The sequence below is a fragment of the Xiphophorus hellerii genome, chromosome 23 (assembly GCF_003331165.1).
Source record: "Xiphophorus hellerii strain 12219 chromosome 23, Xiphophorus_hellerii-4.1, whole genome shotgun sequence".
In the NCBI taxonomy this organism is placed as follows: domain Eukaryota; kingdom Metazoa; phylum Chordata; class Actinopteri; order Cyprinodontiformes; family Poeciliidae; genus Xiphophorus; species Xiphophorus hellerii.
Window position 1 is genome coordinate 31,330,242 of NC_045694.1, and position 26,965 is coordinate 31,357,206.

The 26,965-nt window shown below is 41.2% G+C and overlaps 1 protein-coding gene across 3 annotated transcripts; it reads left to right on the forward strand.

Annotated features, from left to right (window-relative positions):
- Nucleotides 1-3,020: 3,020 nt before the first annotated feature.
- Nucleotides 3,021-13,728, forward strand: pcdh18b (protocadherin 18b). Of its 3 annotated transcripts, none has more exons than XM_032555077.1 (4): nucleotides 3,021-5,940; nucleotides 6,351-6,439; nucleotides 6,746-6,915; nucleotides 12,226-13,728. In XM_032555077.1, the coding sequence occupies exons 1-4, from the start codon at nucleotides 3,448-3,450 to the stop codon at nucleotides 13,179-13,181; spliced, it is 3,708 nt and encodes a 1,235-aa protein (XP_032410968.1). In that variant the 5' UTR covers nucleotides 3,021-3,447; the 3' UTR covers nucleotides 13,182-13,728. The 3 variants fall into 3 exon arrangements, with proteins under 3 accessions (XP_032410968.1, XP_032410970.1, XP_032410969.1); XM_032555079.1 differs by having other exon boundaries at nucleotides 6,746-6,861; XM_032555078.1 differs by having other exon boundaries at nucleotides 6,384-6,439.
- Nucleotides 13,729-26,965: the final 13,237 nt, after the last annotated feature.

Consider the following 26,965-nt stretch of genomic DNA (forward strand, 5'->3'; position numbering starts at 1 on the left):
GGTCAGAATTATTAGTTTAGGGATTCCAATTGATTTTTCAAACAAGGAACACAAGAACTCCAAGTTGTGAGCACAAATGGAGTTCATGATTACACCTGGAGTCTCTAAATGAGATTTGGTTTCCTTCAAAGACTTTAGCTCACAAACAATTACACACACAAAAAAATCTCTCCTGGCACAGACAGACATCCAGACAGCCCCGTCAGTGTTCTGTGTTCTTGTGTTCTGTGTTCTTGTAGTGACTGGTTTCACCTTTGGAGATTTTCCCACTTTACCAAAAGTCATGGGAGCTGAACTTCCACATGCTGTTGAACTTCTGATTTAAAAAACAAAACACTGATTCAACTAACAGACAGACAGAAGTGACAACATGATGCTGATGTTCACAAACACACAAGCAGGCTATAAACTCTGCCCCCTGTGAGCCATGCATCATCCGTGTGTGTGTGTGGGGGTGGGGGGTGTGTGTGTGTGTGTGTGTGTGTGGGTGGGGGGGTGTGGGCGTGTGTGTGTGTGCGTGTTTGTCTGCAGCCGATGTCCATGTGTTTGTTCAGAGACAGATGGCGGCGCAGAGAGTCCGTTCCCACGGCTCGCACATAGGAATTTAAAATGCAGATAAAATCCATCACAGAGGCCCGTCCGTAGGAAGATCATTTGTTGTGTGGAAACAAACGGTACGCCCGTCGGCCTCATGCTCTAGATTCCCCTTCAGGCTTTCAGCTCCAGATGAAGCTTCTGGAAAGTGTTTCTGGGCACCGTCTGTATTCACCCTGAATGATTTTCCTGCTATCAGAGAATAATTTTGCTTTGGACAAATTAATGTCTAATAATGTATAATATTCACCAGCTTTAGCAGCTGCACTTTAATGATTACTTAACAACAGTGTGTCTCCCAGATTCATAAAACTTGCTAAAAATGCCTCCCCGACTGCTTTCATTAGTTGAACTTTAATTATTTTTCACGGCAGCAAGAGGAGAGTGTTAGGTTTTGTCTATCATGGGCTGGAGCTAATTCTCCCTGGCTGGCTGGCGGTCGGGTGGGTCTGATGGGGTCATGATAGATGATAATTGTAGGTTTGGGTTGTCTGAGGCTCGGGCCAGATGGCCTGGTGCTGCTTTCATAAAGCGCTGCTCGCCCACTTGTTTGCTCTCTGCAGGCTGATCAGCATAGAAGGCTTCCACAAAACATTGTTATGCAGCGAAGGCCATGAGAAGGAGGGGTGGGGTCAGATAGGTGGGGTCAGAGCACCGGTCATTACCTCAGCCTTAAAGGTTCTGACAATCCAATTTAGCCTGAAAGTATTGCTGCATCCTCATATGCCAAATCTGTCACATATTCTCTCTCTGCCATTTGATTTGCATCTAAACAGTAAGAATATGCAGGTTTAAAAATAGTATTATATTTTCACCTTAACTACTTTTCTAGCTTGCATGTTTTTTTTTTTGTGTGTTTGTTTTCACAAGCCAACTGCAGATTTTGGAAAATGTCTGAATATTAATTTGAAAAAAAAAAAATCTGCTTCAAACATTTTTTTGTCTCTGACACCAACTTTAGCAAACCGGAACTAAGAACAAAGTCTGACTGATGAAATATTTTCTGTATCTCATACCTCATTTCACCAACATCAATGATATACTTCACCGATCTCCTGAAAAGCTCTTGGTTTAATTTAGCTTTCAAAATTAAACTGAATGTAGTTTAAGACTTTTTTAAGTAATAAAATGGGGATGAGTAATAGAATTTAAGAAACTTTAGCAAATTAGCGTGCTTGTTCCTGTTGATGTATCTCTTTCTATTGTGTAAAAATCTGAAGACGTTTTTAAAGGAAAATAAGTTCCGTTGTGAAGGCCACTCAGAAAAGATGAAACTAAACCAAAACCAAAACCAATATAAAGGATCAGATTACAGCTTGAAGATAATCTCAGAGACAAACACCTTAGATTTTCTAGAAATATGACTTGGTCTGAAGAAACTCCAGTGGACAGAATCAATTAGATGAGGCAGGACATGATGTGGAAACATGGAAGCAACATTTGAAGTCAAAAGCCAGGAAGTTAAAGTTTTGGGTCTTTAAAATGGATGATAAAAAAAATGAAAACGTGACAGAGTAGCTTACTGACAGTGAAGGTAATGCTTAGCAGTGGCGTCTCCATGTCCTGATCTCAGCCTAGACAAGTTTTTGTAGGAAAAATCACTGTAGCTTAGTCACAGGAGGAACCGGCCAAAATACTAGGAAACCTGCCACAAGATTGTGGATGGACACCTAAATTGTTTGAATCAAAGACAATCCAAACTAAGACTGTGGATTTGAAGAAAGTCATGTAAATTATCTAAAACATTGTTTTATGCTGAAATAACTTTTGTAATTTAATTTTTGTAAAAACTGTAACCACAAAGCGACCTAAGCGACAGAAAGACTTGATATAGTATCATGTAAATAATGTCTATATTATGTTATGAATAATGACGCAGTGTATGGAGGTATCTCGTGCGTAACTGCGCACCATGAGCTCGCTTTAAGCAAGGATGTCCGATGAGCAAAATCCTGAAAGTTGCATGGAAACCAAAGAGATGAGATAATGCTGAAAGCCTCAATGATTTTTCCAACTTTTAAATACGAAATGATTGGCACCTTCCTCTTTTCTTCCTTGTGAGCGCAGCAAGTCTGCAGTTTAGGCACACATAGAGAAGAATCCGAGTTGGCACACGTTCTGAACAATGTAAGTCTGTCAGGGTCAGTGACGGCTGTGTTAAAAGTAGCAGAGCCCGGAATAAATTCTTTTCTGCTCCATTGTTGTGGCACACTTTTAATTCAGGGGTGTCTTCTGTGTCAGTGGGAGGGTGGAAAAGAGAGGTGGACGGGGCTCCCATGAATAATCCCTCCTGTGCTGCCTTAAGGAGGACATTCTAGCGAATTAGGGAAGGAGGGGTGCTGTGTGTGGAAAAAGAAAAGGGGGGAAGGCAGATGGGTGCGGGGCGGGCGCATAGAGAGAGAAAGGATCCGAGGAGCGGCGACAGGGCAGACTTCACCCTCCTCCCTCACCCCTCTTCTCTCTCGCTCTCTGTCTCTCTCTCACGGTCACACGCAGACTGGGAGAAAGCTGCGCCTTTCTTTGCTCAGACACGCACTCTCACTCATCCATCAGCGCGCATAGAGGAGCCGGATGGACATCTGTAGACGCAGATAAGAGTTCACTCTTCAAGGAGACTTCAGTGATCCGGCGCTCTAAAATCACCTACTCTTAATTTATCTATTTATATTTTTCCCCTGAAATGTGTTGGAGTTTAGTTTAGTTTTTTTTTTCGCCATTGCGCAGCAACAGAGGACTTAAGATGCCAGACTTCTGAGGTGACATCGTTTTTTTTTACCCCCCCTCCCTTCCCCTGATTTCCCCATCTTCGTGAAAGTATTCACAACAGTGTGACTACGGAAGACGGGTCCAAAAATGATTCAAGCCAAAGGAAATGTCCACTCCACGGTTCCACTGGCGCTGCTGCTGATTCTGGTGGCTCTTCTCCAAGGCTCCACCGGTAAGACTCTTAAATACAAAGTTTACGAGGAGCAGAGAGTGGGGACAGTTATTGCACGGCTAAAGGAAGATGTTGCCGGGGTTTTGTCCAAACTCCCGAATTCCCTGAGCTTTCGGTTCCGCGCAATGCAGCGGGGCAGCACGCAATTACTGTCCGTCCGGGAGGAGGACGGGGAGATCAGCATTGGCACCAAAATCGATCGTGAGAAGCTCTGCGAAAAAAACTTAAACTGCTCGATCGAATTCGACGTGGTCACGCTGCCCACGGAGTACTTGCAGCTGTTTCACGTGGAGGTGGAGGTGCTGGACATTAACGACAATTCCCCGCACTTCTCCCGCGCCATAGTCCCCATCGAGATTTCAGAGAGCGCATCAGTTGGGACGCGCATCCCGCTGGACGGCGCAGTGGACGCAGACGTCGGAGAGAACTCCCTGCACACCTACTCTCTGACGCCCAACAACTTCTTCAAAATAGACGTGAGGACCAGGACGGACGGCGCCAAGTACGCAGAACTGGTGGTGATGAGGGAACTGGACCGTGAGGTGCAGTCCAGCTACCAGCTGCAGCTCACTGCTTCAGATAATGGCGTGCCCCCCAAATCAGGATCCACTTTACTCAAGATAAGCATCTCAGATTCCAACGACAACAGCCCGGCGTTTGATGAGCAAGCTTATGTCATCAATTTGCTGGAAAACTCTCCTCTTGGGACTCTGATCATTGACTTAAACGCCACAGATCCAGATGAGGGTACAAATGGGAAAATAGTTTACTCTTTCAGCAGCCACGTTTCGCCAAAGATTTTGGAAACATTTAAAATAAATCCAGAAAATGGCCATATCACTCTCATCAAGAAAGTGGACTACGAAACCACTGCTTCCTATGAGCTGGATGTCCAAGCCCAGGACATGGGCCCTAATTCGATCCCTGGACTTTGCAAAATTGTGGTGAAAATAGTTGATGTGAATGACAACAAACCAGAAATAAGCATCAATCTGATGACTCCAGGCAAAGAGGAGGTCGCCTACATTTCAGAGGGGGCCCCTGTGGACACATTCATAGCTCTGGTACGTGTTGATGATATGGATGCTGGCCTCAATGGGGAAGTGGTTTGCAGGCTGCATGGTCATGGACACTTCAGGCTCCAGAAGACCCATGAGAAGAACTACATGATCTTAACCAATGTGTCGTTGGACAGGGAGAAGAGGTCAGAATACAGCTTGACTGTCATGGCTGAAGACAAGGGCTCCCCCAGCCTTTCTACCATCAAACATTTCACTGTTCAGGTGCTGGATGAAAATGATAACCCCCCACATTTTGAGAAAAGTCGCTATGAGGTTTTTAAATCTGAAAATAACTCACCTGGAGCATACTTAATGACTGTGGTGGCCTCAGATCCAGATCTGGGCACCAACGGTCAGGTCACATACACCATTATAGATGCTGTGATCCAAGCGAGCCCCATTTCTACCTATGTCACCATTGATCCTTCCAATGGGGCCATCTACGCCTTACGCAGCTTTGATCACGAGGACGTCAGCCGTGTTGCCTTCACTGTCCAAGCTCGTGACGGTGGGAACCCTGCACTGTCAGCCAACACCACTGTCCTCCTCACCGTTCTGGATGAAAATGACAACCCACCCATCATCCACTCTCCTTCTCTCCGGAACCACACAGCTGAGCTTCCAGTGTGGAAGTACGCATCACCTGGTCAGCTGATCAGTACTCTGAAAATCACAGACCGGGACTCTGGTGCTAATGGAGAGGTGAGCTGTTCTATTGTTGGAGGTAATGAAGACGGGTTGTTTGTGATGGATGCCCGGCGGTGTGAGCTTAGAACCAATGCCAGCCTGGAGCAGGCCCCTCGGGATGTGATGGAGATTAGGATTGAGGTACAGGACAGAGGAACCAGTCGGCTAACCACAGGAGCCCTCTTCAGGCTCTCCCTGCAGGAGAACATGGACATCCTCCCTCCTCTTTATCCCACTGGATCCAGCCAGGCCTCGCTGGATCTCTCCCTCATTGTCATCATTTCTCTCGGTGCTGTTTGTGCTCTGCTGCTAGTTGTGATGGTGATGTTTGCAACTGCCCGCTGCAGCCGTGAGAAAAAAGATCCCAGGCACAACTATAATTGTCGTGTGGCTGAGAACAGTTACCAGAACCATCCTAAGAAGCCTGCCAGGCAGATCCACAAGGCAGACATTACCTTGGTACCCACTGTCAACGGAACCTTACCCATTCGGTCTCACCCACGATCTCCCTTGCCTTCCCCAACTCCTGAGAGAGGCACTCTGGGGAGCAGGCATAGCCATCATAGTCGGCAGTCTCTCAACAGCCTAGTGACTATCTCCTCCAATCACGTGGCTGAGAACTTTGCCTTGGAGCTAGCCCATGCCACACCTCCTGTTGAGGTAAGACAACCGCTTTTTTATTACTTTGGCCTCATTCTTTACAGATTTAGCTCAAGCAAAAATAACAGAACTTGTTTGTATTCACCATCAAAAACAGAAAGAGAAAATTGAAGCAGGATGTGATACACTGACAATTTCTTTGTTTTATATGCAGTCTTTGTTCTGAGTTTTGTTCCTTACTTCCATATTTTGTTACTCACAGTCGTCCCCCTCATGTTTTTGTCAATCATCATTTCAGGGTCAAATCACAATGTCATGTCACCTCAGCTTGTAGCCCTTCCCCTAAATGCACTCCCACCACAAACCCAACATTGTCTTGTGGTCTTGCTTGTGGAATCCATTCATTTCCCCCTCTTCATTTTTCTTTTTATTTTTGTCTTTTGTCTTTTTTGTTTCTTTTGGGATTGTAGCAAGTCTCACAGCTTCTGTCCATGCTCCATCAGGGCCAGTACCAGCCACGACCAAGTTTCAGAGGCAACAAATACACTAGGAGCTACAGGTAATGTACATGCAACATTATGTTCTGAAAGCCTTTGGTGTCAGACTTGGGCAGAAATGGATTACTTTTTGATGTCAATGCTTTCACATACTTCCTTTATCCATAACCAGTAAGGATTTTTTGGCCTGGATCAAAGCTGTTTGCTCCACAACTTGAAATTTCCATAATTTTATGCTAAACCCCTTATGCAGAGCACAGTCTGCCTCTGTGAACTTTATGATCCATCAGTAACATGTTTCCCCCCCAATAGTCATGATAGTGTTACAATCTGTGATTAATGCATCAAATCTTATTGTGACTGTGCAGATATGCTCTCAATGAGATGGATAAGTTCAGTCTGAAGGACAGTGGTCGTGGAGACAGCGAAGCTGGTGACAGTGACTACGAACCAGGAAGGGAGTCGCCTGTCGACAGGCTCCTTGGTGAGGCCTTTACTGAGCTATATTTCCCCGATGGCCAGCACTGTTCGCATGCAGGTACAACCCTGTCCACAACCCGCACCTTCCCTACTGTCTCACCCTTCACCCCTGGGTGCTTTCACTCCATCCCAGAACTCTACCCCTCATTTCCTAATGTAGGCTTGAAACTGCAAATTCTCTATGTTTCCCATGACTTCTACATATAGTTAGAATCATCATCCTAACAGTACACACTTTGCAATATCGTTGAAAATTGATGCTTTAATAGAAAAACAAAGCTCTTAGTCAGCATAAATGAGTTATTAAATGCCAAATAGTTATACTGATTATATGGAGTTGTTTAGAAAAGATGCACAAGGCTTCTGACACTGTACATCTACAGCTTGGTATCAAAACATTACAGTGATTATAGCTCTTTGAGACAGCATTGGCTTCTGGTTAAACAAACACTAAAGTCTGGAAATGATCTGATGACGATGCATCTTTAGACAAAATAAACTGTGTTTTGTCTCCCTTCTCTGTTGCATTAGATCAGAGCAAATGCTGCAATGCAACATCTCAGGTCTGCTATTACAGAGGCCATTTTCTATAGAGGCTGAAGAGGCCCCATTTTAATCTCCATTTGCATTTCTTTGCTGGTCTTCAGTCAGTGTGTGATTTTAAGTATTGTTTTGTGATGATTACAGCTGGCTCAATTTAAGATGAAACGAGGAAAATACTCATGTACTAGGGTTGTGCCTTATCGCGGTAAAAGTAGTTTAAAAACTAAACCTCTAAACGCTGACAGATATTACTTCAATGGCGATGTCGATGACATGTAATTTGCTGTTGAACAATTTGAAAGATTTCTTTTTATATTAATAAAGAAACAGTATAAATATAACAGGGAAAATATTAGAAAGAAACAAAGTACAAGTGACAAAATAAATTAATTTGGAAAATATATCTTCTATTCTGGTGATAGTTTACAAAAGAAAGCAGAACAAAGCTGTTTTGAAGTTACATATTTGTTTGGTCAAATCCAACAAGAAAATAAATAGATAATAAAAGCAGAAAGTGTGGAATATCATCTGTGATATCGCCATTAAGGTATTAAAAAGTATATATATTGTTATATAATTTTTTGGCAATATCACCTATTATGTACCAACACAATGACAAAGGACCAACACAGCTAGAGACAGCAGAAAACAAATTAACATAGTCAGGAATAAACTTCAGAGATGAGACATGCCAAAGAACTGAAGGAGACATTAGAGCTGCAGAATATTAGGAAAAGATGAAAGAGCCATATTTTTGTTGGATGTTGAAATGACATCACTGATTAGGTTTACAAATCACTCCTTTGAGCTCATGTTTTGTCAGAAGGCTGAGTCTGTCACTAGAATGAGGACGACTGTGACTCAATATATTGTACAGCTCTAGAAATTGTAATATTTTTGCTGAACTTGTCTGATGGTCTCTAGATGGGGTTACTACCTCTAACTCAGTGAATGGTAAAGAAGTTAGAGCAAGGTGAAAACCCTACACTGAAAAAATGTCTCACATTGAGCTGGACTGATTGTTCTGCACTAACTGCTTTTGCCTTGGAAGATGGTGACTGCTGGTGTATGCACATCTATCCTCACTGTCACTAAGTTTTTAAGATATCTTTCCAAACATCTCTAGTGATCCTCCATTACAGCCAACCATTGCTTCTCTGTGCTGTCACACTGCATGGACTTCCCATCCTCTCTACTGCCCAGTTAACAAGTAAGAACTTGGAACACCTGTTGAGTGTCCTGGCTGACTTTGAAATGCTGAGCTCCTAAGCATCACATATATGCCAGCCTGTGCAGACTAGTTGTGAAGGACACAATTGGTCACTCCCTCCAAAATTCCTCCATCTGTCTCCTGTCTCATCAGACGTTACCGAAGTTACAGAGCATCTTCTTTTATTTCCCCATCCGTTTTCTCCCAGTGCTGGTGCCTCTACCCATCCAGCCAGCTTCCCACACAGCCATCACTCGATACACCATTTGAGATACATCCCAATTAAAGTCTCTGCAGACGGGCAGAGAGTCTCATCACTAACACCTCCTTCCCCATCTCCCCTCCTTTACAGCTGTGTGGAAGAGCTCAGCTCGTTAGTCAATTTCTTTTTTTCCTTCCTTCAAGCTTTCACTTTCACCCATTGAATCTGAACCTCTCCTGCTTCCCTGATGAAAAGGAGCCATTTAATTGCCATGTGGCAAATAGTTGCTATGGAGTCAGATCTAAGTAGTGCTCATGATTAGGGCCTGAAGAACATAATTGCAACTCAAAGCTCACCTTTCTCTATATGCAGACTGGGCCCACCTCCTGCCCCCACGTTCACTGCATGGTGGAGGATTCTGAGCAGCATTTAGTTTCCTCTTTACAATCATGACTGGGTTTGAGGACCTCTGCAGACTGCTAAATGTGGCAAACACTGGAGTTCTGGTAGACGTAGGAGATTTTTCAATGCATTTTTTGGTCTCTGTGCAGGATTTAACTGACTACTGTCTGACTTTCTTCATGGAGTGAGAGGATATTGAAAATAGCTAGCCTGATGTAGCATGCTTTGATGGAGTTATCAGTCTTTGCTCACCTTCACTTCTGGCCCTGATCAAACTAACAGATATTTTGCTAAATTGATATATTTTGCTGCTTTCGCACCACCTGTCCACACCTAAAGATTTATAAAAACTCTTGTTTGTGGCGCATGTGTTGACTGAATCTCCAGAAATGATTGAAAATCACAACATTCTAGGTGTTTTTATAACTTTTTCCACATCTGTCTCACTTTATGCTGACTCCAGTTTCTAAACATCTCTCCTTCTAAAGAAAATTGGAGCTTTGATCACTGTTGATCAAGGATAGTTCAGTTCAGTCTCTTTAGTAGTTTTTCTTCTAATCTTTGGCAAAATACCGCTAGCTGTGGTTGCCAGAATTTTACAATATAAATACGATAAATTCTGGCAACCACACCTGCTGATATTTTACCATAATTTAATTGGGATGTATCTCAAATGGCGTATTGAGTTTGGTTTCTTTGTTGTTGTTTTGTTTTTTTGTGTGTGACTGAAATACTATGAATATGTTTTGAGCGACAAATGGACTTATGAAATGATTTCATTATATAAAATTATATAAATACTTTGCCTGAACCTACACTAAGTAAATCAGTTTTTATGATATCAAACTTAAGCAAAATACAGTTATCACACACAGAGGAGGCGGTCAAAGGTGACTGAGGCTATGTTATTCAAATGTCAGTTGACAGTTTCAGTGAAAAAAAAAGAAAACATTAGACTATAAAAGAGAAAAAACAGAAAAACTCAGGCAGACAGGAAAAGCACTTAAGATCACTTTAAGGTTCATTCTGCTTTTCTTAAACTTCCCATACAAAGCCAGACATCTGTATGACACCAAGGACATACTGTAAAGTTGTAGCAGAATAATTCTGATTCTGATAGAAAATTCTGATTCACATCAGCAGGGCTTATTTGGTAAAATTTAAAAAATGATTCTATTGCCAGTTAATCTTCTTCAGTTTGCTGTTTTGTTGTTTTTGCCTGCTCAGATAAATAGAATTGGTAATTGGTAGTAAACAATTACAGTCTTTGCAATTTAGCTGTGCCAACTTGAATAAACTTGTCAAATGATTTGCTGGCAAATAAATCAGTCCCAGCCAAGCTTTCAGGCAAACTTTGCTTGATGCATTCTTCTTTTTATGTTCACACACAGATCACTAGGGTTAAATCTTTTATTTTCATCCTTTCATCAGCGGGGCACCCAATCAGTCTCTGCCTACGCAGTTTTTTTCTTTTTCCTTCCAGTGCGCCCAAATGCACTTTTCATCTGCTGTAAGATGTATTATAAATGTTCCTTTCATGTTAATGAGGGGATAATGAAGTCCCTCAATGGCACGACTGAAAAGCAGCGCACTCCTTTAATGAAGGCTTTAAGTTGGCATATTTGATTTGTCTAATTTATTCTTCGGAGATTTTCTATTTGAAGATTTAATATTGAAAAGAGTGACATGAAAGGGGAAAATGCAGGGCTTTTAAAGAGGGAGTTATTTTCAATGTGTAACAGGCATTGATCGGCCTTGCTGAATTGTCTCTCCATGGTAAATACATTGGAAGGTAGCAGGCTGAGCTCCTGCAGAGAGCCTTTCAGACTAATTAGGGCAGATTTCTACCATGTTTAGAGAGCAGGGAAAAAAACACTTAAGAACTGGCAGGGAAATATCAACAAGATGAAAAAAGACACGGGGCCGACTTTTTTCAGCTTTGATTTTTACATTGGACTTATAGTTCCTTATTTTACACATACAGAATATTAATAAAGTGATCAAATATGTTTTTATCAGTTAATTAGCCCCACTAAAAGTAAAATTTTATTTTTTTGTAGGGATAAAAATCTCTCCTTTGTTTTTCCCCATTTCCTGTGAAGAAACAAAAAATGAATGTTATGATATTTAATATTTCTTGATCATTGGTATTTTGTTATCTTCTTTGTCATTAAGTTTTTTTAATATATGGAAGGTTTCCAAATTTTCTGTGATTCATCCTACAGTCTAGATCATGAAGGGTAAAGTGTAGCTTTAGCCAGTGTGGAGGAGTTCTAAGTGAAGCTGTTCTACAGTCTTTTCATGATTCTCTGTATCTTATATTAGATTAGAGAATAATGAAGTCTATTATGAAATAATGTCATATGGTTCCTGTTTTCCCCAACGCAGTTGAGACTCTGGACTGCATTTTAGTTACTCTTTTATTTTTTGTTTAAGAAAAGTCAGACAAAGACATATTTTCTGCTAAGAGGATAATTAAGACGTACATCTTTACCATGACTTTTAGCATTAATAAATATGAATGACTTTTTAACTTTAAAAATGACTTTAAAGTATTCTTCTGGTTTCTTGAATTCTCAGACATGTTGTACTTGAAACTGAACAGCATAACCAACATTTTCTAAAAAAAAATACAAAATACTCAAAATGTCCCCAACAGCTTTACAGTAGAACACCAGCAACAGTTAACTATCTGCCACTGACAGTAGACACATGAAACACATCTTGTTGCCCTGATGATCCCTTTTTTTCTGTTCCATCATCAGCTCAGTGCTGGCTTCCAATAGGCAGTGTGAAAACAAGCTGTACATTAACATCTATACAGTATATGCATATTCAACCATGCATATTTTTTTTTTTACCAGCTTTTACTTGTTGGCTGTGCAGAAAACCAGTTCTGGATTCTTATGGAATGAACTACAGTTTAATGTTAACGCATACTTCTCCCCAGTATCCACCTGTGCATCAGCTTTCTAGTGTGTACTAATGAGGATTTATCTTCCTTGTTGCAGCTATGAAGCTCTGCACAGAGGAGTGCCGAGTTCTGGGCCATTCCGATCAGTGCTGGATGCCCCCATTGGGCTGCCCTGCCTCTTCCTCTGCCGACTACCGTAGCAATCTCTACATTCCTGGGGAGGAAGCCCATCAAGCCACTGACATCACTCAGGAAAAGGTCCCCCAGCCTTGCACTGACACCTGCACTGCTCGCAATCAGAGCTTTTCCACCTTTGGTAAAGACCTGGGTGGGGAAGATGGTGCAGAAGAGGATGGGCTGGAGGGGGGCTCCAAGTCCACAGACGAAGACCTGTGTGGGACCACCTCACTGCTGTCGGAGATGAGCAGCGTGTTCCAGAGGTTGCTACCGCAGGGTCTGGATTCTTATGTCCAGGTCAATGAGAACCAGAAGGGGACTAGCTTGAGCGGTGTTGGCGTTCCCATGACGGGATCTTTAGACCGTCGGAGGGGTCATCTACCTGGAAAGCCCAGTCCCTCAGTTCACCAGCAGGGTGTAGCAGCCTGGGCTGCCAATACTCACTTCCAAAATCCAGGAAGTAGCATTGGCCCATCTGGGCAACACCAGGTTGGCAGCTACCACACCCTCAAAGCCAACACCAAGCTCAGCTGCCAGAGCAGCAACCATAAAGGATCACAGGCGCCTAAAAACAGCCCCCAAAACAGCGGCCACAGCCCCAAACCCACCAGCAGCCCCCTCCTGACCGGGCTGGTCAGCCCAACACTGGTGCAGACTTCTTTGGCCCAGCCCCCAGTACAAGCCACTCTCAATGGGCCCTCTTCAAAATGGCTTCCAGCCATGGAGGAGATCCCAGAGAACTATGAGGAGGACGATTTTGACTCGGTGCTCAGCCACCTTCAGGGCAAGCGGAGCGACAGCCGGCATGAGCTGGTGGACGCCAGCGAGCTGGTGGCTGAGATCAACAAACTCTTACAGGATGTCCGGCAGACGTAAGGCCCGTCCTCTTATTTATTACTGGATGCTCATTCTTTCCTTTTATGAAGAACAAAACTGTGGGTAACCATAAAAGAAATGCAGCTAAGTGACTCTTGTAAGAATAAAAAGACAAAAAAGTGAGACCTGCAATTGTCGTTAAAGTTGCATTTCTTCTGAAATGTTTGTGTTTTGTGAATGCTAAATATCCAAAAAAAAATAAGTTTGTAAATGCTGTTTGGTACACAATGTACATTATGTGACTGTATTTATCTTTGTATTTTAAAAATACATTTGTATTCTTATATTTATTAAAAAAAGTGTATATAAATTTAATCAAAAGTCTATTTTTATAATTTAATGCATGTTGAGTCCAGAAATGATGAATCAAAACTTTGACATGCGAAAGACATTCTGCATATTTAAAACTCTTTTGTATTGTGATTCTTTTTTATCTGTCAATATTATATGTATACCTGAGTATGATACTGAATTATTGGACACTTGTTGTTGTGATTTATTGTGAAGAGAAGAGGAGGGTAGACGAATAAAACAGTACACAAACCTCTGATGGCTAATTTTTTATTGGTGATTGTCAAATGTAAATATTAATTTGTTAGATAGATAGATAGATAGATAGATAGATAGACAGACAGACAGACAGACAGACAGATCTGTAATGACCCTTTTGCAGACAAGGTTCTCAGCTTAAAAAAGGGGGAAAAAAAACAACATTGATATTTAGTTGCATCCCCAGACTAATTCTCAGAGATGTGGCCAGAATGAAAGAACGGTGCCATTGCTCTTAAAATCAGAAATGTCATTGTTTACTGGCCGAATGGAAACAAAGCTTTTCCTCAAAAATCACAAAACAATAAAGGAAAGGGATCTGCCTGTGGGAGACACAACTGTGGAGGCAGATGGAAAAAGCTACTGTGAAGAGACAAAGAGAGGTGCTGAGAGCTTCATGGAGGGCTTTGTTAGATCCCCTGCCCCAAGCCCACCACCACCCCCTCCCCCGGACCCCAGACCCCGGACCACCACATCACTCCCCAGCCCCCTTGTGCGGCTGGAACAGCTGGATACTGAGTGACACCTAGAGGTTCATCGTGTGCACTGGAACCTCATGACTCCAGCTCTGAGCTCCAGGCACCTCATCACTACCACTGCAGCTATCAGCATCTAGACCCAGCAAGTAACCAAACAGAGCCCCCTGGAGGGAGCTTTGCTGAACTGCAGTTTGATTTTAAAGAAAAGAGGAAAAACAGACACCGATGTTCCTTAAAAGGTATACAAAGTGAAGGGAGCATTTATGCCATAGTACCCGAGTATAGCTTTATAGTTTATATTTAAATTTATGATGATTATATTCATATTTAATTGGATCAAGAAAGTTTTCATTAAGTCTTCATGCTTAGTTGATTATTTAAATGTAATTGCTTGTAGATGACTACCTTTATCAACAACTTTGAGCTAAATTAGGTTCAACTTATGCAGGTTTGGAGGACATTTGACATGTTTTATTGTTTCAAAGCGAGGGGGCAGGGCTAGTGGTCAGCACTGTTTCCGGCAAGAAGGTCCAAGTTTCACTGTGACTGGAAGTTCACATGTTCTTCCTGCTTGTGGGTGTTAATCAGAAGGCTTAAATAAGTCCTTTGGTGTGAATGTGTGTGGATGGTTGTTAGTTTCATCATTAAAAGTTAAAAGTCTTCAGTTGATCCAAAATGCTGCAGCAAGAGTTCTGATGAAAATTAAAAAGAGAGATAATATTTCTCCTATTTTAGCTGCTCTTAATTGGCTTCCTGTTAGATCCGGAATAGATTTTAAGATTCTCCTACTCACATATGAAGCTCTTAATAATCAGCTCCATCATATATCAGAGATCTGATTGGTCCAGATGGTCCCAGCAGAGCTCTTTGCTCTCAGGTTTACTGTTGGTTCTTATATTTCTAATAGTAGAATGTGAAGCAGATCCTTTAGTTCTCAGGCTCCTCTCCTGTGGAACCAGCTCCCAGCTTTAGTCTGTGAGGCAGACACCCTGAATACTTTTAAGACTAGGCTTTAAACCTTTCTGATAGTTAGACTGGTTTAGATTATTCAGAGCTGTTTCTGTTATGTTGCTATAGGCTTAGGCTACTGGAGGACTAACTGACCACTTCTCCTCACTCTGCATTCTCTTCCTTTTGTCCAATTTTGCACAATTTGCTGTTATTTCAGCTTTTAGCTTCATGTTTCCTTCAAGTCTCCTTTTATAGATGATACAATTGACCTTGTCTTTCCATGTGACCTTGTCACTATAGACAATCAGCCATTGGCTGAGCTTTTGCTGTGGCTAACTGTTTGTCTTCTTTCTCCGAACATCATTAAATCCATCTCAGAGCGTATCTTTTAAGATGTGTTTCTCTCCGATATGAAGCCATTAAAGGGCTACTATTGCCATCAACTTCTTATTTTTCTCTAACAGAAAAGTACTGAGCAGGAGTTCATCTCTTTCTTCTTGTGCATTCGGCTCTGACCGCTCATACTAAATTAGATTCTGGTTCTGCTGGAGGTTTCTTTATGCTAAAGGGGAGGGGAGTTTTTCCTCTACATGCACGCTCTGTATGACGGATTGCTGTAAAAGCAATGGCTCAACGCAGAAACTTGTTACTTCATGTTTGTCCTTCATTCACTTCCTGTGAATGATGCTTTGATAACCAGCATCAGTTGGAAAGAACTGTGCATGACTGAATTGACTTTTTAGTAAAGTGCCTTGAGATGATCTGTGTTGTGAATTGGTCCAATAGAAATAGACCAAACTGAATTGAATCATTACAAGGGGAGGATGTGGATGGTCCCACACTTTTTATTTTATTTTAAATAAAAAAGGGAGATGCTTAGTCAATCCCATTTTGGTGTGGAATTGGACCCAAAGGTATCTTATCAGAATCAAGTAACCGTTTCCTTCTCAAGAAAATTCTTCATCAACAGATACGCACCACCAAATTCTGCCTGTGGATATGTGACAACGAACCTCATTACTTGATTGGTCACATACTATAGGGCAGGGGTGGGCAACTCCAGGCCTCGAGGGCCGGTCTCCTGCAACTTTTAGATGTATCTCTACTTCAACACACCTGAGTCAAATAATAATTAGCAGGACTCTGGAGAACGTGACTGCACTTAGGTGATTCAACTATTGGATTCAAGTGTGTTGGATCAGGGAGACATTTAAGAGTTGCAGGACACCGGCCTTTGAGGACCAGGATTGCCCACCCCTGCTATAGGGTTTGTTGCTCCAATTATATTTCAATCAAAAAAATAAAAAAATATATCTTTGTTGAAAAAACACCTTCTGGAGGCAGCAACATCTCAAATGAAAAAAAAGCTGATAGAACATGTAGACTATCCAAGTAGTGAAAATTAGTAGGGTATAAAAATAGCTCCATGCAAGGACAGGGAGAACATGCAATCTATATGCAGAAAGGTACAGTGGGACTCCAACTCAAGTCCTTCCTCTTGACAACAGTATTAATAACTGCAATACTTTGACCTCTTTGAGAATCTTCTCTTCAATTTACCTCCAACAACCACAGGGCCACGGTTGCACGTATCCCACTGACTTTTGCCCAATCATGTCTAATTTCACTATTAAACTGCAAAATGTTTATTTATTGGTTGCACTGTGATTCAGTTAACAGTAGCTACTTAATGTAGAATAACAGATCCACTGTGGCACAACCATAGATCTTTGACCCAGATGCATAAGTGGAGCCTGAACAACCATCAAGCCACAACCACTGAAGAATTAAACCCTGTGGATCTGACACATTTCATTATTAGCTCAAACTGAGGATTCTTCTTTGCTTCGGGGCAGAGTGTCATGACGTGGATTCCAGGGTTAGCTTGTGCTAAATGACAAATTATGTCTGTGCCAAACAACAATAAAAAACACACAACACACCATTATGTACTTACATCACCATCATCTGTATATTTGTGATGAACAGCAGGAACAGAACCTTCCTTCAGGCCAAGTCTTCTGGTAAATCCTGCCGTGTTGGTAGTTTTTAGAGGACTTCTTCCTAAACTGATCTGAACAATCTACAACTTTCTTTGCCAATATCCCAGGAACATCACAAGCAAAAATAAAAAGAAGCCTTGCAGCTCTGTTCTCCATGACTGGGAGAGAAAATGCATGAACGCATGTTCTGTATTGCAGCCGACAGAAATATAGTTTCCTTTTCCAGCAGCCATTATTAACAAAGTTAGCGTTATCTTGTAATGAAGTGGGTGGAGCAAAGTGAATTTTGCATAATACTGGATCTTTAATGTAATTCTGAGCTTTTTACAATTAAATTCCTAATCAATTTTATCAGCGTCCTGGAGGAGAGGATAAAATGCAGACAGAGTGAAAGGCCTCTTATCGGAGGCAGGAGTCAGACTCTCACTGGAACTGTCTCTGATGTTCCTGGTATGGTGAAGAAGATAATCAGTCTGTTTTCACTTTGGTTTTCACCTCTCACAAAGCAACATGGTGCTCTCAGCTGTCAAGACAATATGCTCCTGTTTTCAGTTTTCATTACAGCAGCACTGAAAGATGTTTTTTTTTTTTTTTTTTTTTTTGCACCAGGATTACAGTTTCTACAATGCTGCTTTTGTCTCTGAGTGTGCCTCAGTGAAGCCGCTGTGTGTTTGTTTCTGTGTGGGGTGAATGTAGTAGTGCTGCTGTGTGACAAAAAGCTTATAGCCACGGTGGGAGGTGTGTTATCCACAAATACACACAGGCACATTGGTGATGAGAAGGGCTGGCTGTAGTTAGATAATGGACCATCAGCTGAATAATGGCTGCTGAACGTGTGTGCTTTATTGTTTGTGTGCAAATGTCTTATTATCTCAGTGTGTAGATGTGTGTCCTTACCTTTTCTTGTGCGCTCCATTTTGACCACACACATTTTTGATTTCTGATTGTTTCGTGTCACACTTTTTGTGTAAGGACGTTTTTAATAGAACACTGACACATGAATGTATTCCCCTGCATGTGTAATTCTGGCCTATATCTGTACCCACTGTGTTTCTGCTTTGATGGGTCGGCAGGCATGTGGGTGTGTGTGTGTGTGGGTGTGTGCGGGTGTGTGTGTGCTACAGAGAGAGAGGGGGGTAACAAAGCAGCACAATGGGGAGTGAATGTGTGTGTTCGGGCTCAATAAGCCGGTGTAATCTTTGTGTATATGTCAGTAAACACCTTGCTGGGTTTCTGGCCACTATCTGTGAACATGCTGGGGGTGTCCACAGCAGATTAACCTGATATCAGTGTTTATGTGTGTGGAAGCGACAGGATGTGTCAGACATACAAAGGAGATGGAAGTCAGTGTTTACAGCTTGGGGATAGTTTTGGACAGATAGCACGAGCTTTTTGACTCTCTCTGAGATATGTGCTGAGCATTTATAAAGCAAGATTCGAATAAAAACAGAAAATCATCATAATGGAGCAGTTTACCAACTTCAGTTACCAAGAACAAGAAGGGCAATGAATTACTCGTGGTATACAAATTGTTCTCTAAATAATTTATTTGCATTTAGGATCCCAAGAGGGATCTGCCTGGAAGATCCAAACTGCCAAAATCAGTTTCGCAACATGTTCTCATCCTCATGTGGTCCATCCCTTCTAGTCAGAAGCCCCTGGCAAACTTTTCTCCTACTTTTTTCCCAAAACGATTGTGTGATTGGTCTGAATTTTGTGGGTGTTTTTCTTTTTGAGCAAAACAGCTTCAACTACTCAACCTCCATATGCCGGTTTAACAGCAAGAAAGCTGAAAACAAAAGGATGGAGAGTTTGGAGGAGCAAATATGTGAAGCTGTGAGGGAGTTACGTACTGTTGGACCAAAACACCGTAGTCCCTGGCTCGGTTCTGGTCCTGTGCTTCACAGGAGCTCAGCTCAGTGGGTCTTGTTGTCCTTGAAGTGTGTGTAAAAACAAACGTCCAGAGTCGTGTGACCGCTCTTCCACTGTTTAAGGCTTTAAGATAGTAACTATTCTGACTCTATTCTGACATGTTTCGGTTAAAGCTTTCCTCCTATGACCATTCTGGATTTGGCACCATCCATTCATTTTACCGTCCCCGTGCATGAACAGCATCACCGCAGCATGATGATGCCAACACTGTGTTTATGTTTGCTGTGTCCCCAACATGGCTCCCAGCACACTTTAAATAGGACACTTTTATCAACACTCACCTATCAAAGCCACCTTTTCTCCGCAGCTTTCTACCACTCTGCTCTGTTCCTTGGTCCTGGCCTGTAGGGGGCAGTATTGAGTATTGACAACAGTAAACATTTTCTAAGCTAAACTGGTGATGCATTTTTTAAATTTGATGTTAATATTCCATCATGAAACTCATAGAATAATTAGATGCCTTCCATACTCTCGTCTCTGCTTTTAATAAACATTCTTTGGTCTCAGAATAGGAAGGAAACCAAGTCTGACCAGATAGAGACTTTTACCTTCAGCTGAAAGCTAGTAAATAAACAGACGCAGGAGGAGAAACAGAAAGAAAGCAACTTGCTGCGCTGCTTTACAAAAAGAGGGCAGGAGGTGTGATTCATCTCTTCTAGTGATGTGTGTGCCTGCAGAACTGCCGTGTTGCAAACCATATATTGTGTAAAACATAACGTTTTTTTTTCAGCTTTCTGACCTTTATTTTAAACTAGATGACTTTAGAGCATTTGAACAAATAGTTATTTCCATTTAGACATGAATCAACAGTACACAAATAAACTGTGTAAGGCTTCATGGGCCCTGAGAAAAAAAAAAAGGTGACTGTTTTTTATTTATTGAGCAAAAAAAGCGACATATGCTGATGGTTTAGAAAACATCTTAATAGTGAATGAATGACAGGCTCACAGGAAGTATACAGACATACTGGGCAGGAACTGGGGGTTAAACCAAACAGTTGTGTTTTGCTGCAGTGTAAATCCCCCTGTACCTGACCCCCCAACTCTTCATCCTGCAGCACCTTTAGCAGCAATAATTTGAAGTAATTGTCTCCCATATAACCTGATTGCTTTGCCTTGCTGTGATGCAATGTTGGTACATCCATCTACAGAATATTGATTTCTACACTGACATTTCAACGTTTCCACATCTAATTCTCTTTTTAAGCCCTTTTGCTGTAGACTGGTTGCTGCCTCACACCTTCATAGCTCCAGCTGGGCGTCGCATGTAACTGCAGAATACTTTGCAAAGGAAAGGAGTTGGTGGTTGACTCAGTGTATGACTGGTGCCCATCCTCTTGACACAAGAATATTCCAAGTGTCATGAGTTCACACTTTGCATGCTAGTGTTATCAGACTGTTGAATGGAGTCTCCCTGCAGTAGATGCTTAAGGTCTCCAAAGGTGCTGGCAGTAGAGAGAAGAAACCGGGGAAGAACCAAGCCTGGGTCCATCACCAGTGAAATTGTCATCAGATGACTTTCTTGTGTTTTCCAGCAATATTCTACTTTAATAATAATTGTATAAAGGTAGATTCTATTATTATATAGATTTACAGTGATACTTTTATTATTACTTTTTTACTTATTTATTTATTATTGAAGCCTTGCAACAAAATTTCTTTCAATTCGTACATTTTTAAATGTACAAATGAATGACAATAAACTCTGCCTACGTCTATGTCTAATTGTCTGGAAATGAGCAAATTCAGCAAAAGAATGAAGACGTACAGCTTTGATTGCTTCTCTTCTTTAATGTATTTTCTTCTTGACATTATGTTAAAGTGATCCAGGATTAGTTGAACATGTTGGCCTAAATATGTTGTAATTTTCCTATTATCTAAAAAATGCTATTTGTGATACGAAAAAACTCATTATTACTTAAAAAATGTATATGTTTTGATATATTTTTCACTCATGGAGGTCGCCAATTTTTCACCGATGGGTTGATGACGTCATTAGGTCCATTCTATACTGGAATCTACAGAGATACAGGAAGACTAACTTTACCTGAGTTGTTTATCATATTGTGTTTGACTGGTGTAATTTTAAAAAATGCCACACTGTGTCACTATTGGCTGTAGTTAAAAAAAAAAAAAAAAAGGGAAATGAATCTGAATAAATTCCCACATGAAAGACGAGCACAGTGCGAGAGCCGGAGTGGGAAACAACTTCCACAGGAGCAAAACTGATGAAGGCTCTAACAGGTGATCGTAATCTTAACGAGCTAAAAATAAATGCCATGCTGCCCTGAGACAGACAGAGCTGGACGCTCTTTAAGATGTTAACCCACCGATCTGACCGGACCAAGGCCACCCTAAAATGAGACACCGGACCCTAAACAGCACAGCTGTTGCTGAACCGGACACAGAGCTATAGAAGTACTTACTGGCTCACACAGTTGGACCAGAGGTGCCATTCATTGTTTCATTTATGAAGTTGAAGGCAGCAGCAGCAAACACCAGCTCCTACGGCCAACTCTGTCCTCTACCTCCGTTTGGTCCCCCTCGTCTTCATCACCTCTTGTGATTTCTACATTCCGATTGATTTCAAAGAGCTCCGGTTCAAATTTTAAAGGCTTAATGATGTTACTCGTCACTGCTTTGGCTGGAGGGAGTTGGACAGTTGGACCAATTTGACGTCATTTACCTAGAATACATTGAAGTGAGCAACATGGTGACGTTGGAGTGACAATATTTTATAGAAATTTATAAAAACTAAACCTACAGTATTATTACTGCATTGTTTTTACATCTAAAATAAATATTTCCCAAATAAAGTCTATTGTTACAACTAATCGTGGATCCATTTCGCACACCTCATGTTTCTCTTGACCTAAGAATCTCATGCTGAGGTAAAAAAAAACAAAAACCCTGGTGGTTCTTGGCACCCAGCAAATGAATGGATGACTGGAACTTAGAGCTAATAAGCTCAAATATCCAAAAATGTGTATTTATGAACTACAATCTGCTTCATCAGAGATGTTTCTGAAAAGAAGTACAAAAATATCTTTAGAACTCCCAGTGAAAGAGACAACAGTGAAGCAGGAACAAGAACAGATACTGTTTATGTTCTGTTCCACTGATCTCTTTGGTCAAAACTTGGATCAAAACTTGGATAACTTCAAACCCCATTTACACATGTTCCTGTTCAATGTTTGGAAAACAGTGACCAAGCTATTTATTATTAACTATGCCATGTACTAACAATATATTTTAGTGTATTCTTTGCAGTCCTTCGAAGACATGTATTACAGATCTGATGAGATGCAAATGATTAGAAATGCAAATAAACCATTTTACCTGCAGATATCAGTTTTATTTGATCAGGATCCTCCAACTTTTCAGCTTTGAATTAATCAGAGGCCACATAACTTCTGATTGAAAATCTGATTTATAGTAAAATATCAATAATTCTAATGCAATTTGGTAAAAACAATTGTGTTTTTAAAAATACATGTAAAATATCAGTCAGGTGTGGTTCTTAGAAAATTTGGTCCTGATAAAAAGTTCTGTTTCCTGAAGGTTCCTACATTTGCTGATGATACAGTGATATAAATAGCAAATATTGTTCACAACGAAGACATAAAAGGTTTTCATTAAACTGCATTAAACTCTTCAACGTCCTCAGTGAGAATGGACACACGATCTTATTAGCTGAACTCTGTTTCTGCTGAGGTCTTCCAGTAAACACAGCTGTTGTTGGCCAGAATGCTCATTTAACATCAGCATGACTGATAAGCTTCCCAGTATGTGTGTGTGTGTGTGTGTGGGGGGGGGGGGTGCGTGCGGGTGTGCGTGTACGTCTCTATGTGAGTGAGAGAGAGAAAGACGGAGAGTGTGTGCATCTACAGTACCTCCACCATCTCAGGCTCACACTGCTTGCCAAGAAGGTTTTCTTTATGGAAGATGCAGCAACATCCAGCTTGGCAGACTGAAGCCATCTAACCCGCCACACAGGGAAACGCTTCTCCGCGCAGAGCTGCATCACCAGCATCCGATATAAATCAGCAAACACACATCTGTCCCTGCCAGAGACACGAACACCACCACTACTGATGAATTAATCCTTCATATTAAGAAAGCAGTTCAGAATAGGGAAAGTGTGTCTGCGCGTGCGTGTGTGTGTGGGGGGGGTGTGTGTGCGCGCGGGGGTGTAGGGGTGTGTGTGTGTGTGGGGGGGGGAGGGGGGGGGGGGTGTTTGAATACCTTTGTCTGAAAAAAATCTCAAGCAGCTGCTTTTTACCTGAGATCGGTCATATGATGGAGTTGAATTATTATTTTTTGTTTTGTGCTTGCTCTCTTGCACAAACTCTAACTGTGACTCTTATGCTAATTCCTTTATTAAGAAGTGTAATTTCTTCATCATTATTGTGCTGATATGATTACATTGAGTTCACCGATCTTCTGCATGCTCTCTTTGCTGCAATATTTTTTACACCACTGGGGGGAGCTCTTCCTTTTCCATAAAAACCATCCCGTCGTTCTCTGCTCTTTCCCTGTGGATGGGACTGCCAGCTCTCTGACTAAAGCAGCAAATGGATCAGCAGTGGAATAACAAAAGGATGGATATGATCCCTCGATATCCCCTCTTTCTCTGACTCTAGCCTCCCCTCCAACTGGCAGCAGCATGTGTCTCATATCTGGCGTGAGCCTCTGCTCCGGTTTAGCAGGATTACACTTACACCTGGTGTTAAAATGCGTCTCCAGTATACACACTTAAATTGGATTTATCTTCGCCCACCAAAGCCTCAGCAGATTGTTGCACACATCTGTTGTCATTTTCCCTTTTGACAGTGACTGCGATGCAGGAATAATGAGTTCAAAGCATGAGCTACAGTTTGTATGCCTGCTCTGCTTCCAATCAAGTTCAGTGCCAGGTGGAACTGTTCCTGCTCAGAACTAAAGGGCTGCTTAGCAGTCACGTTGGGATCACACGCTACGTGTTATTATAAATGCTCTCATAAGTGTGCTCTAATCCAAACACAACACTTTTTACTGTACTTGTCTTTCACATCATAAAATATGGTTCCGCACAGAAAGAAAAGGGCAAGTTTAATTAATTACTCTGACTGTGAGTGTTATGCTAATCCTGGAGCTGCACAGTCTGGCTCACCCACGTGGAATAGCCATTTTAAATTTAATTTGAACTTTATGGCTCCAGTAATGTAAAGGTTGGCAAGAAAGGTCTAATATGGTATTTAGTTTGATTAAAGCAAATCATTTATTTTGCTTGTTTACCACCCAGTTGTGTGCTGGAAATCAGAGGCAGTTGAACACAGCTCCCAGGCGCCGCTGACCTCCGTGTCTCTCCACCGCTCTTTGGGTTCTGTTTGTTTTGGATTGCATATATTTTCCTTGATCAGTATGCACCAAACATTCTTGTATAAATTGGAATAATGAAGGTCTGAGGGCTTCAGAAAAAACGTCATTATTCATTCTTTTCAATTATTTCAGTAACTGTTGCTGTAGTTAAGCTGAAGCAGAATGTGAATGCTGTCTGAGAGGAGTCACACACACACACACACACCGAGACACACGCCAACCACACACACAAAACCCAATACTTCACATAGCTCAACATTAGTAACATCGGTTTATTGTTCTTTATTTGCATAAAGAACAACTCTATGTATACAAGCTGCACTATTATAGTGCTTGTTAGCTGAGTTTATAATATGGCCACAGTTGTTTTATTTAAAAAAAAATACATAAATAAAAGACAAATGTATTAAAAATGTACCAAGTTCTAAATATTGTGTAAATTATAGTTTAAAATGTAAAAATCCACCCATCTGTTTCTGTAGCTCACTGTAAACAGCATAACAATGAACAAGAAGAAAATATTGTATTTCTTCAATTTCAGATTTTCTTTTTTATTTCATGCTGAATCCAGAGCACAAATAAAGCTCTGAGTAATCAAACTCCATCTAATAATGGGCACCATTTTTTAAGTTCATTTTATGTTTTGATGCTGACCTTGAACTGTTTTCAGGTAGAACGAGAATACAACAAAGCAAGCAAAATTTCCAATAAATTATACGGTGACCAAGTTTATCAGTTATAAATTGTGATGAAAAAAAAAGAAGTACAACTGAAAAACACTGTAAAAAAAACAACAAAAACAATCTGTATTGTTGTTTGAAAATCTGATTTCTTGTTGGTTTATATCTTTTGTTTTTTGTTATGTGGTTTTTGTAGAATTGTCTTTCTATCCACTACACAATAGGATAATACTATCCATCCATCTATCCATCCATCCATCCATCCATCCATCCATCCATCCATTTTGAATCATGTATATTTTTCTTTCTCACTGCACAACTATGTGACAAAATATGGAAAGTTCAAGGGATATGAATACTTTTGCAAGCAACTATATTTTTCATCAGCATCACGATATTACTACATTTTGCAAAAGTGCAAAGGGAACGCATTTTCACATCACGAGTCATGTGATCAACAACTACATGTTGCTGCTGATGGAAAAGACAAAGAAGATGACAGGAAGTGGTAGGAGGACGATGATGGCATATTTTCTAATGACTCATGGGGTGAATAAATTCATTCACATGTGATTTTAAACACGTTATTTATTTAAAGCTGCATAATGTAACTTTTTTTGGCTCTAGTGGCCACAGTGGGTAATGAGAGGGGAGAAGACATTTGGCAAAGATTAACAGTCCGGATCTCGAACCTATGACAGGACTGAGGCCTTTGCACATGGGCCGCACTCTGCACTACCTAACATTTATTAACAAAAAAAAAATTATTAAATTATAAAATTATATATATATATACTGTATATATTTATTTACTGAATGCCTCACTATGTGATGACAGTATGGTATGAGACTGATTATCTGTGAAAGAATTGAGCTCCTCTGCCTTCTCCCAGTGCTAACTAGAAACAACCAATCAGAGCCAGGAGGCGGGTCTTAGAGCTGCCAATCACAGTCTTTTGTGGCGCTTCTCCTCCCTCCCTGCTTGCTCTCTGCTACCACTACAGCATTTCCCCCTCAGCATAGCATGTTGTGAATGCTCAGGCTAGTTAGCATAGCCACTGGTGATGGCAGATAAACAGTTCTTCTGTAACATAAATTGTTTCTCCCTCATTAGCACATTTAGCAGCCTGGGTTTGAGTGACAGCGTCAAGCCCCTCCTCTGATTGGTTGTTTTTAGTTGGGAGCGGTGCATTTCTTCAAGCATGCACCGATAATAGAGGGATGAGATTGATCTGTCTCATAACAAACTGTCAGAACACAGAGAGAGTTTAACAAATATTTTTAAAAAAATGTTTTGTAAAAGTTACATACTGCACCTTTAGAGGAAATGCTTCAACTGAGAAATTGCGTTTTCTCAACATTGACGTATTCTTGACAAAGTTCTGCACACATTTGTAATGGAAACGCAGCTAGTGATCGAGGACCAACCAGACTTTGTCCTGAAATATCTCAACTAGAGATTATTTCATAAACACAGTCTCTACAATGACATCATTGGAAAGTAGCAGGATCACAAATAACAGGTGGGATGGCTCTAACGCACGATTTATGCGTCATCAAAACTACCCATTTCTGAAGCCTGGTAGCTGATGTGTGTGTGTGTGCTCCACGCAGGATCAGTAAATGAGAGGGACATCATCGCAAATTTAAGTGAGCTGTAGCTGAATGTAGCAGATGGGAGGCAAGCTGCCCAACATGCTTCAGTGTTAGTTACCAGTAAGGTAAGAGATGTTGGACTTACTATTTACTTGTGAATAAGGTCGGTCTTATGCCCCCACTACATACGTAGATGTTCATTATTAGAATTAGAAATGCTTTATTAATCCCCCT